At 35.0% G+C, this 12893-nt stretch overlaps 2 protein-coding genes across 2 annotated transcripts in view; both read left to right on the forward strand.

Annotated features, from left to right (window-relative positions):
* Nucleotides 1–2123: 2123 nt before the first annotated feature.
* Nucleotides 2124–12893, forward strand: part of LOC108744864 — a 19333-nt gene continuing 8563 nt past the window's right edge. The window contains exons 1-14 of the mRNA XM_025981796.1: nt 2124–2444; nt 4421–4672; nt 4738–4883; nt 5931–6040; nt 6895–7087; nt 7151–7254; nt 7693–7799; nt 7906–8157; nt 8221–8366; nt 8798–8992; nt 9060–9303; nt 10199–10411; nt 10518–10769; nt 10833–10978. Coding sequence (XP_025837581.1) covers nt 2235–2444; nt 4421–4672; nt 4738–4883; nt 5931–6040; nt 6895–7087; nt 7151–7254; nt 7693–7799; nt 7906–8157; nt 8221–8366; nt 8798–8992; nt 9060–9303; nt 10199–10411; nt 10518–10769; nt 10833–10978 — 2570 coding nt within the window. The 5' untranslated portion in view covers nt 2124–2234. The remainder of the gene's footprint in view (nt 2445–4420; nt 4673–4737; nt 4884–5930; nt 6041–6894; nt 7088–7150; nt 7255–7692; nt 7800–7905; nt 8158–8220; nt 8367–8797; nt 8993–9059; nt 9304–10198; nt 10412–10517; nt 10770–10832; nt 10979–12893) is intronic.
* Nucleotides 11602–12893, forward strand: part of LOC112906790 (fatty acyl-CoA reductase wat-like) — a 3300-nt gene continuing 2008 nt past the window's right edge. The window contains exons 1-3 of the mRNA XM_025981711.1: nt 11602–11877; nt 12092–12177; nt 12251–12431. Of these exons, the coding sequence (XP_025837496.1) occupies nt 11687–11877; nt 12092–12177; nt 12251–12431 (458 nt within the window). The 5' untranslated portion in view covers nt 11602–11686. The remainder of the gene's footprint in view (nt 11878–12091; nt 12178–12250; nt 12432–12893) is intronic.

Consider the following 12893-nt stretch of genomic DNA (forward strand, 5'->3'; position numbering starts at 1 on the left):
ACGATTTTCCTGCTTTTCCATTTTTACGAAAACCACAGAGGCGTCTTGTTCAGCGTGCTGTCAAACCTACACTAGCAAGGAGATCGGGCTGAAACTATAGCTACAAGCTATCCAAGGATGGTACTATAGAATGTCACCTCAAGGTAGGCCTAGTGGCGTCATCTCTTGGTTAGGCCGGAAACTTATCAATCCACCCTCGTATGAATAGGAAAACAGTGGACTCTATGGAAGTTAATAAGAAATAGGCGAGATAGGTTGATGGGACACCTTCTCAGGGATGAAGGTTTAGTTACAGACATATTAGAGGCAGAAACAGGAGTTAAAAGGAGTAGAGGTAGACCTAGATTATATTACTGTTCACAAATAGTTAGGGATATGGGATGTTCTAGTTTTAGGGAAATGCAAAGATTAGTTCAGGATAGGAAGAAGTGGAGGTGGGTGTCCAACCAGTCTTAGGATTGACGACCTTATGATGATGATGATTTATATATATTGACGTATAAAAGCCAACTTTAACACATTGCCTATAGGTATAAACAATTTTAAAATAAAAATTAAAAAAAACATCTGACTGAAATAACGAGATTGTGTTAGTTTCTCCAAACATTTCTTTATCAGCCTTGGAGGTGGAAAATTATCTCCAAATTTAAATGGGACCACTCTAGAGATACAACCTTTCTAATAATAAAATAATCATTAAAATCGATTCAGAATTGTCAAAGAAATCGATTAATAAATCGAACAGTGTTACGTAAAAACACAGTTCAAGAACTCTATTATCAAAAATTTAACGCTTTTCATAATTCTCAGGTATACATACATTCAAGTTATAAGTTTTGTTACCAAGTGGTGTCTACCTATTTGCCAGATTCATATACGAATATCGTAATCTGACTATAGAAATTCCTTGAGTTTTAATAACAATAAACTCTTATAAACTAATAAATAGATGGTCTCGTACTCGTGTTGAAGAAGGACCAATCTTTTTTCTGTTAAAATAGTTAATAGTTGAATACTGAAGCTAATAAAAGCTAAGAAAACGATGCATTTCGCTTAAATAATTGAACATTAAAGGTCAAAGGACATTGATGTTCCATTGTTTGGAAATTGTTTATGAATATCGTTTGGTTATTGTACCGTCATTGTAATGTAAAACACACTTATTTCAAGTGCAACTACATACATTACCATACCTAAACCTCAAGCAACTACGTATTTCTACCATTTCTTTTTTTGCCAAAATTGCTGTCCCAAAGAATTTGCCGAAACTATATAAATCATGACGTTAAAAGATCCCGGGTTCGACTCCCGGCGAGGATGTGGTAACAGCAACAAAAATTTTTTTCATTGGTTTGAGAAAAAAAGATCGAAAATGAATTTTTAAATTAATTAATCATAATCATATTTTACATCAGAGAACTGAATTTTCGCCTTCTAATTATTTTACCAGTTGCATATCGACTGAAACAACCGTTTCTCTATGTATTTTAAATATATGTACTTAAGAAAATGTATCATGCAATTGGCGATTATACAAATTGCACTCAAAATACTGCTCCAATATTATAGCAAACCTTTGAATATATCTAAATTTTCGTTCATTGGTTTTGAGTTTTGTCGACATATTTTTTAAGTTAAATAATAATTGTTCCCAATCACCTATTTTTCTTCTGTATCCAACCGTACTATCTTTACGACTATCCTAACTAATATTATAAACATGAACGAAAGTTTGTATGTTTTTAATGATTTCACGCCTTAACTACTTAATCGATCATCACGAAATATTTTACACACCTTGTCAAAAACATATTATCATAAGAAAATAGTTTTATTTGGTCGTCCGACATATCATACGTGATTTGTTTGGAGTTAAATTGGAATAACAACCTAAATTTTATTTTCAATATTCAATCAAAAAAAAAAAAAACGTCTACGCCAGCGAAGCCGCGCGAGTAAAACCAAGTAATTTATTTTTAGCCAAATTTTAAAACCGTACAGCATAAAAGACAATCAAAGGAAGAGGATTCTCACAGGAAAACAATATTTATTAATAGTCTAATTGTCTGTATTAGAGCCCCTTCCACCGCCCCGTATATTTAATGGGTATTGGCATTGGACCGATCAATGCCGAAAAGTTCTAAAAAAAAGTCGAATTAGAAAGACATTAGTATTAGTTGAGTTGCTACCGGTGTTAGATAGCTGAAAGTTGAAGAGACCAAAAAAATAAAATTATGGTAGACAACATGAATATTAAGAAAAGTGTAGCCGACACATTCGACGGTCAGACCGTATTTCTGACCGGTGCTACAGGGTTTCTGGGAAAGCTAGCTCTGGAAAAGCTTTTGCGGGGATGCCCCGGCATCAAGAAAATTTATATCGTAATAAGGAGCAAGAAGGGTAAGGACGAAACCCAGAGGAGGACTGAAATTTTTGAGAACGAGGCAAGTACCTACATGCAGCAAAAGATTTATCTGACGGTGTCAATATTAAATACAGTGGATATGTAAGTTCCTTGAATTTAAAGCATACTTTAGTATAAAATTCATGTGGCTATTGCGACTTCGGATGTAACGCCGAGTTCGGGTGTAGCGGAGTCGGCCGCTGAAGACACAAAGAGCTTTCTTACCTTTTGTTAAATTTACACAAATAGATAATCAACAAGTGTGGCCACCTTTACCGCTGTTTTTGAGTAGCAACTGTGTTTAATAAACATTGGAATAAGTATGACTTCCAGATGTACATTTACTGTTAAAAAAAAAACACGAAAATTGTTTCAAAATTGAAAAACAGTGTGTGTCCGTATCTTCTTTAACTTTGCCTGTAACGACTTCTGGATATAACGACGAAATTACAGTGGTCCTTTGTCGTTATACCCGAAATCCACTGTAGTTAAGAAAAAGATTAATTAATTATGTTTTCAAATTTTCCGTTGTCACACATTTACGAGTTCACATATGCGTCATTTGGTCAGATTTAAAATTCTATCTGGCATTGAAAACGTTTGCTTATTGTTCAATAATGATAACACGAAGTCATTAATATTAATAAAATTTATAGCAAGGCCATCAGCGAATTGAAAGGTTATGTGTTGTATATAAATTTCACTTGGTAGTGACTTTTACCTGTCGATTTCCGAGAACGAAATTATTATTACTTTTTCGTTCTTTGAATGACATTTTCGTTGTCAATTTCTTCGTTCTTCTCGTTTGGTTTAAAGAAGCTTCTTACTTAAGGAGATTGTTTACGTAAAAAGTCCTATAATTATAAATGTTCAGTATGTTAATTGTAAGTTTTAGATACATCCGTATTTGCTAGGAATCGGATTTTTTGTTTTGTAGTTTCCCAGAAATCGAATTTCAAAGTTTGCTTTTTTTAACACTGACTCTTATGAACGGTCAATCAAAATTATGTATATTATTATATCGAATTTTTTATTGATAAGAAAANAAAATTACGTATTATATCAATATTGATATATTGATGAAAAAGTTTTGCGGCAATAAAAAACTATAAGTACTATATAAAAAGCGTTTTTGAAGAAAGTTACAGATTTCTTTTCTGTCCCGTTCGTGAGAAACAAACATTGGCTCTTATGGACGGTATATCAAAATTACGTATTATATCAATATTGATATATTGATGGAAAAGTTTTGCGGCAATAAAAAGTATCTAAAAGCATCTACAAGCAGCAACAAACAATTCGGAAAAAAATCCATTACAGAATAGCCCAGCAAATGATTCATTCGTTTATGTATTTCTATACAAAAGTAGAGATACACAGCAAAGGGTAGCGCAGGGTCGAGTCGCCCTCAATAAAAAGAAGTCACTTCTATGCTCGCGAACGGTTAATTTAGAAATTTGAAAAGGATTGTTAAAGGTGTATGTCTGGGGCGCGATACTGTACGGGTGCGAAACATGGGCGGTGAGCACTGCGGAAAAGAAAAGGTTAGAAGCGTTTGAAATGTGATGTTATCGGCGAATGATGAGGATACCGTGGATAGAGAAGGTTAGAAATGAAGAGGTTTTAGAAAGAATAGGAGAATAGAGGACTCTATGGAAGTCAAAATAAGAAATATCGATAGGAAAGAGTAGGGGTGCGTGTCCGACCAGTCTTAGGACTGACCTTAAGATGATTATACAAAAACGGTTTTTTGTTATACAAAAACCACCCTTTACTAGATAAAATATAGACTTTAGGGTATATGGTCCTTCAGTGTAACTTTTTTGAGAATTCCTCAAGGTTCTCATCTTCATCGTCATCATCATCATCATAAGATCGTCAGTTCTAAGACTGGTTGGACACGTACCTCCAAATAAAAAGTTCTCATAAAGTTTTTTAATATCTGACAGTATCACTGGACACACTATCATAAAAATGTACACAAGTAGTAGAAAAATAATAAAGACCTTCCTACAGATCTTCGAACCCTTGAAACGAAAAACAGCCGAAATCTTCGAAACAAAAGTGGAAGTAATGTCCGGAGATTTATCCCTTCCGAACTTGGGGTTGTCAGAAGTTGATCAGAAGACATTAATCGCTGAAGTAAATTTTGTACTTCACTTCGCAGCGACCGTACGATTCGACGAAAAAATCAAAAGGGCTGTCGCCATCAACATCAAAGCAACCAGAGACATACTGAAGATGGCGAAACAGATGAAAAATTTGAAAGTATAAAAAATTCGACGATTTCGTAATTTGGACATTTGAAACAAACAGGCCGTTATCTTTTGCAGGGGTTCGTCCACGTTTCGACCGCTTATTCCTTTTGTCCATTGAAGGAGATCGAAGAAAAATTTTACGAACCGGCATACGACGTCGACAAAATAATTAATTTGGTAGACGCAATGGATGATGACATGCTAGACTATCTTACTCCAAAGTAAGACATTTCAATGGAAGGTTGAATTGTTGTCGCACACTCACTTTGAAATATTTTACGATATTATTGTGAAAATTCATTTTCGATTTTCCATCCATTAAAACTTCCTCGGGTTAATGATTCCCGCAGCGGGTGTGACAACAGCAACAAAAAGTATTTTCCTCATTAACCCGAGGATGTTTGTAGTGTATGGAAAATCGAAAATGAATTTTCACATTAATATCGCATATTAACCACTATTAGCCATTAAAAATGTCATTTTATTTTTATGGCTTGTGTTTTTTAACTTTTAAGGATTGATGGTTCTAAGTAGTGTCCGACCGAAACTGGTTTTTACGACCGAAACCGAAACCGAATTTCGGCAACGGTCTCAGTTTCGGCCGAAACCGAAACCGAAACCGAAACTTCCTTATAAGGATCATGTTTTGAGAGAAAAATAAAGAAAACGTTATTATAATCAGTCAGTTTTATTTTTTTATCTTTAAATCACATAGCTCTGCAGTCTTTGACATTTTCACTTATTGATAATCAAATCAAAATCAACATAACAACCCCTCATTTAAGGAAATACTTTAATTGCGCCTTAAAAATACTTAAAATAGGTGAGATGTTTATTTGAGTAAGTATAGTAGACTAGACTCATTTTTCTTTTGAAGATTATTCATGCTTTTTTTTATATAAGAATTTAACGCGCCGAACATGACCGAGCAGAGCGCGAGAACTCCCGAACGCAGTTTTGGTTTCGGTCATAGTTTCGGCAGGTTTACCGCCGAAACCGAAACTAAACCGAAACTCATTTTTTTGCCGAAACTCGACCGAAACCGAACTTTCGGTCGGACACTAATTCTAAGTTATAACCCTAAAGTTCTGGTTCTTTACCAACTAATCGCAGATTTACGAGGGGTGGAGAAGCACAAAACAGTCTCGTTTTAGTTCAAACATTTTAAAAATAAATTATTATAAGCATACCCATGTACTCAACCAGTCTTAGGACTGACGACCTTATGATGACGATGATGATGTAGTTAATGATTTATCTATTTTAAGGTTGTTGAAGGAATGGCCCAACACATACGTTCTAACAAAATCCATTGCCGAACAGGTGATACGGACTGAATCGGACGGACTGCCCTTGGTTATGGTCAGACCTTCTATTGGTAAGTTCAAATCTTACATGGTTTCAGATTTGCGAAAGCCATAAGAAAATATGTGGGATATTGGAGATGTACGAGGTATGTTCAAAAAGTATCGCAAATATTGAATTTCCGTGGGTTACGTATAATCCATTTTTGATTTTTTTGTGACATTATGTTGGTACTCACTTATGCCACCGACAAGTTTGGCCATGTTGATTGTTCAGTTAATTTTTGACAGCTGTTTTGCTTACACGTGTTATGGCTTGTCTTCGATTTTTGCCTATTCCAAAAAATGGATCAAAGAATTTGTATTAAATGTTCCGAATGTTGACTGTCGCATATGGCGAAGCTACCTTGGACCCAAGCAACGTTCAAGGGCCGAGAAGATGTGAAGGACGAACAGCGTGTCGGATGCCCGAGTAGAACAGACGAAAGATGAACAAAAGATGATTTTTGAAGTGCTTCGAGAATTAAAAAAAAAAACGTTGGCACAAGTGTATAATATCTGATGGGGATTACTTTAAAGGGGACCAAATACCAAATAGATATTCATGAATAAAATAAAAAAAATTGCGATACTTTTTGAACACACCTCGTACATCAACGGTGACTTCATTTTTGAGAAATTATTATCCGGGTTCATGCCTGGAGTGTTTCCATTATTATTTCCCTCGATTGGAGCTGTCTTTCGCACGTTGCCGAAGCAAGACCTAGCAATAATAATGTATTTGAAGATGCCTGCCACACTCGACCGTAAAATGTGGAAAAGACAACTCCAAAGAAGGAGAACCACGCCAATCAACATTGAATATGCGAGATGACCTGTTGAAGTAGATAACTATAGTCACCCCTTTCGATTTGTTTTTTGATTCCAGTTATGTCAACGTATCAGGAACCTCTGGGAGGCTGGACTGACAATTTCTACGGGGCATTGGGGGCCCTAGTCGGCGGGGCTTTGGGTTTAATAAAAACAATGTGGGTTAAGTTCAACAACGTTGCTGACCTTGTACCTGCTGATTACGTGGTCAATTGCATCATTGCTTCTGCTTGGGACGCGGCAAATAACAGGTAATTCAAAATCATTGAAAATAATGCATAAATGCGTTTTTTTTTGTATCCAATTCTTTTAAGGAATGAGTTTAGTAACAATCCAGGGGTGGATTCAGGAGACGATAGAGCAAATAAAATCAAGATTTACAATTATGTTTCTGGTTCCGAAAACCCGATAACATGGGGTAAGAAATTATTATATTATTTATTATTTTTATGTTTTAACTTGTACTGTTGCGATTTTTTGGGATTTTTCTCTTTCAAACGTTTCGCTACTGTCATCTTCAGTAATGATTAGTTACTACTCGTTTGGATGATAAAAAACAGTTAGAATCAACACTACCTAGCTGTATACGTACATAATTTGATGAAATTGAGACGGGTTGTTCGGAAAGTCATTTCGTTTTTTTTTGTGGAAATGAAAGACAGTTTTTGTATAATAAATAAATGCTGTATTAAATTATATATTGACCGTTCTGGTCCAACACCTTTCGCCATCTTTCTGGTAGTAGCATAATTCCACGCTCATAAAATTTTTGGTCTTTGCTGGCAAAAAACTGATCGAGGAGGTTTTTGACCTCCTCATTTGAGGTGAAGGTTTTACCGTCTAAAAAATTTTGGAGTGACCGGAACAAATAATAATNCGAACATTAAGAGAATATATATATTAATAAGAACCAAAAATGGAAAAGACCATATCCAAAGGAGAAATAAAGTATTGGAATGTGAAGTACGTTTTCGTTGTAAAAAGAAAATATACAAAGAGATCATACACGAGAATAAAAACTGAAACTTTTTGTGAAAATAAATGGAAATGAAATTTGAAAATTTTACAGATTTTTGAGCCACTCAAAAAAAAGGTAATTGAAAACATTGAAGAAAAAGTAGAAGTAATCGCTGGAGATCTCGCCGTTTCTCAATTGGGGATATCCCCAGCTGATCAAAAGAAGATATTGGAAGAAACGAATTTTGTGTTCCATATCGCAGCGACAGTAAATTTCGATGAGAAGATAAAGAAGGCGGTCGAAATCAACATTAAAGGTACTAGAGACATTTTGAAGCTGGCAAAACAGATGAAATATTTGCAAGTATGTATAAGCGATTTCTTTTGTAGTAAATAAATAATCTATTATATGCTGACGCTTCTTCAGGGTTTCGTCTATGTTTCAACTGCGTATTCTAATTGTCCACGACATGAAATTGAAGAAAAGTTTTATAATCCACCGTATGAAGTGGATAAAATTATAAACATCGTGGATTCTTTGGACGATGATCTCCTGCAATATCTAACGCCAAAGTAAGGATTCTCATAATCAGTATTTCAATGACTGTTGTTTAATTAATATAATCGATGGAATTGATCATGAAATAAGCGCATATTAGGGTTGATTATAAATAACAGAACATAGACGGCATTACATAGTACCTACAAAAAAGAATACCAGAAAGCATGTGAAGTTAAAGGTTTCGAGTTTGCTGACGTTTCGTCCTCGATCTTGCATCAGTAATCGGAGTACTTCTGCTAGACAAATGTAGCGTCCCAATTCAGAACCTGAAACTTCACAGTTATCGATGATACGCCTTAAATGTGAAGTTGGGTGCAAAAGAATACAATTGAATCCTCCGTCGGGAAAAAACGAAATGACTTTCCGAACAACTCTATAGATAATCTTTCAGCAGTGATTGGCGAACCCCCCCTTCCCCTAAATCCATACTTTGAATAATAAGAAAACACGTTTCAGCTGGCATGTACGCGTATACCGAAGAAATCGGTCAGCAGGTGCCGTCGAAGATGTGTGTGTGGCATTACTTTTTTGTGCCGACAGAAAACGAGACGATGTACAAAATCTACGCGGTCTTGTTGCATACAATTCCGGCGCATGTGGCGGATTTCGTCGCCAGATGTATAGGGAGGAAACCGCAGTAAGCAAAAGTCCCAGTTATTCCCAGTTACGCACCGTAACATTAATTTAATACGTTTACTTACCAGATTAGTGGACGGTTACAGAAAGATTCACAAATTCTTGGAAGTTATACACTATTTTTCCACACGTCAGTGGACTATCCACAACAAGAACACGCAAAAATTGTGGCACAAATTGAACCCCGACGACAGGACCAATTTTCAGTTCAATATTAAAACCATGAAGTGGGAACATTTCTTTTACATGTGCATCAGGGGCGCGAGGGTGTACTTGGTCAAGGATCCCATGGACACCCTCGAAGAAGGCAAGGCTCATTACAGAAGACTTCGAATCTACCATTATTCTGTCATGACGATTGTTATTGTTATGTTACTTGCATTTTTATACTTTTTCTTCAGAACTGTTTTCAATATTTTATTTTAATAATTATTATCCCTTCACGTGTGTGTATAATTAACATATAATAATTATTTTGTTTACTTTTGATGAATGTCATAAAGATTTCGTTTATAATTTGACTTTTGAATCAACGAACCTCTTCAGAAAAGATAAGAATTCCCTAATTTTTCGTAACAATAAATCTGAATTATATAACTGAATTATATTATTCAATTGTTACTGCAACAATTGCATAGGTTTCGTCTTAATTAATGATATGCACAGACAGAAGGGTGACCAAAAGAAAAAACAAAGATTTCCAAAATCGATTTCTCTTTTTCATATTTTTTTCTTATTATTTCTAACTATTTTCCACAAAAGAAATGATAAAGATCCTGAAAATTTCAAGTCGATATTTTGAAATTTAAAAAAATCTTTAGCGAACTTTAAACACCGAAATATTGACTTGAAATTTTAAGGATCTTCATCATATTTATTGTAAAAAGTAGTGAAATAAAGATAGGAAAATGAAAAAAAAATATTTTGGACGATTCTGGAAATGTTTAAAAATCTCGAACGCCCTCTTAAAAATTTTCTTTTGCGATGTGCTTAAAACATATTTTCATGGGAGACTCGAAAAAAAAATATTCGTTTAGTTAGTCAAACGGATTTTAAGGAAACAATAATTCTGATTGGCATTTTGTTTTTATTATTCATTAATTCAAAAATCCATTCGTCCATACCAGTATTAAATAGGTCGGAAAATCGCGAAAGACAGTCTATATTTTCTGTTAGTGTTTAGTCGCTCGACACGACAGGTGAATAGGGAACCAAAATGGAAAATAGACAAATTGCGAGTGTAGCGAAAACGTTTGAAGGAAAGACTGTTCTTCTGACTGGAGCAACAGGATTTTTGGGAAAACTGACAGTGGAAACACTTCTTCGAACTTGTCCGAACATTAAGAGAATATATATATTAATAAGAACCAAAAATGGAAAAAACCATATCCAAAGGAGAAATAAAGTATTGGAATGTGAAGTACGTTTTCGTTGTAAAAAGAAAATATACAAAGAGATCATACACGAGAATAAAAACTGAAACTTTTTGTGAAAATAAATGGAAATGAAATTTGAAAATTTTACAGATTTTTGAGCCACTCAAAAAAAAGGTAATTGAAAACATTGAAGAAAAAGTAGAAGTAATCGCTGGAGATCTCGCCGTTTCTCAATTGGGGATATCCCCAGCTGATCAAAAGAAGATATTGGAAGAAACGAATTTTGTGTTCCATATCGCAGCGACAGTAAATTTCGATGAGAAGATAAAGAAGGCGGTCGAAATCAACATTAAAGGTACTAGAGACATTTTGAAGCTGGCAAAACAGATGAAATATTTGCAAGTATGTATAAGCGATTTCTTTTGTAGTAAATAAATAATCTATTATATGCTGACGCTTCTTCAGGGTTTCGTCTATGTTTCAACTGCGTATTCTAATTGTCCACGACATGAAATTGAAGAAAAGTTTTATAATCCACCGTATGAAGTGGATAAAATTATAAACATCGTGGATTCTTTGGACGATGATCTCCTGCAATATCTAACGCCAAAGTAAGGATTCTCATAATCAGTATTTCAATGACTGTTGTTTAATAAATATAATCGNATGGCCTCCCGCGTTCCTCTATTTCTTCTAAACCCAAATTGATCTTCCCCTAATAGTTCTTCCGCCCTTTTTTCCATTCTTCTCTATACAGTTCTAGATAAGTTTTTTAACGCATGGGTAGTAATCTATTAGTTATTTATTCAAAATTTATTATCAATTCTTCTGATTGTGTTTTCTTCCGTTGTTTACGATTTTAGTTTTTAGATTAGTGGAGGGCTACAAGAAAATCCACAAATTATCCGATGTCCTGCATTATTTTGCGACACACGAGTGGAAATTCGAAAATAAAAACACCAAAAGCTTGTGGAAAAAACTGAGCGATGAAGACAGGACTATGTTTCCGTTCAGCATGAAGTTGTTAAAATGGGAGGATTATTTTGGGATATGCATGAGGGGAGTGAGAGTATATATACTTAAAGATCCGATGGAAACACTCGAAGAAGGCAGGGCCCACTATAGGAAACTGACAATATACCTCATTTCTAACCTTTTCTACCCACGATATCCTCATCATCCGCCTATAACACCACATTTCGAAGGTAAGGGTTGTAGGCGATATATTTTTATCTTATTATTTTATTTGTATATTGTGATGAAAATTGTAACAGAGGAGGTGTAAGGTGTTTTTGTTCAATTATGCGTACGTTGCAGTGATGCCCACATATCAAGAGCCGTTATCAGGCTGGGCTGGTAATTTATATGGGCCAATTGGGATTACAGTTGGAGTAGCTATGGGCTTATTAAAAGCATTGTATATAAAGCCCCTTAACGTTGCAGACATAGTTCCTGCCGATTTCGTTGTAAATTGTATTATTTCAGCTGCCTGGGACATTTCGATCGACAGGTAAGTAGAAATATCAAGTATTAGTCAACTATTTTACGTTTACGTCCCATCAGCACGCCATATGTAGATGCCTACATGAAATATTGCAGTTGATATTAATCAATTTGCTTGTATTGAGACAGCCTACGGTGTACTGATGAGACCTAAAATCGCGTTAGCTACGAACAATGGTTGACTTTAATGTTATTTAGGAAAATTATGATTTACTCCTTAGGGAACCAGCAACGTATTCAGGAAACAAAGACAACAGAATAAAAATTTACAACTGCGTGTCTGGACCACAAAATCCAGTTCTTTGGGGTACGAATTGACGAAGAATTATTTTAAAATAGTTTTCGTGAATTAGAGCCTCTTTATGTTCTTTTTATTTTAGAAAAAACCTGGAAGTATACAGAAACATTAGGTAAATCGATACCATCGAAAACATGCTTATGGTACTATTTTTTCGTGCCCGCCCCCTCTGAACGAATCTACAAGATCTATATTACTTTTTTGCATATAATCCCGGCATACATTGTGGATTTTGTTGCAATGCTAACTGGACGTAAACCACAGTGAGTAAATTTCAAGATTATCAAGATGCAGGGTGATGTAACGGCCTACCGTCTTCGCTCACCCTGTGATGGTTCCCTGCCATTTCTACGTTTCCAAATTATTTAATAAGGTAGGTTAAGATTATTGTTATACTACTGAGTTAAATTGTTGACAATTCATTCTAAATTGTTTAATTATGAATATTAAAAAAAATCGGTTGTCTGTAAAGTCGGTTGATTGACGATAGTTGAACGTGACAACGTCATAAGAAAATACTGATGGAATGGTTTCATTTTTCAAAAGAAAATTTTAATTTTATTTGTTTGATAGATATTTTGTATGGATATAGAGAAGGAGGTAAATGGAAATGTATTATTGTATAGCAGCTGTCCACGCGGACGCATCGCTCACTCAAGTAGGAGAGAGACAGATGTCGAACGCTGCCGAACGCGGAGGCCGATTGTGCCTCTTTGTCGCTCGTT

Source organism: Agrilus planipennis, unplaced genomic scaffold (assembly GCF_000699045.2).
Source record: "Agrilus planipennis isolate EAB-ADULT unplaced genomic scaffold, Apla_2.0 scaffold42, whole genome shotgun sequence".
Taxonomy (NCBI): domain Eukaryota; kingdom Metazoa; phylum Arthropoda; class Insecta; order Coleoptera; family Buprestidae; genus Agrilus; species Agrilus planipennis.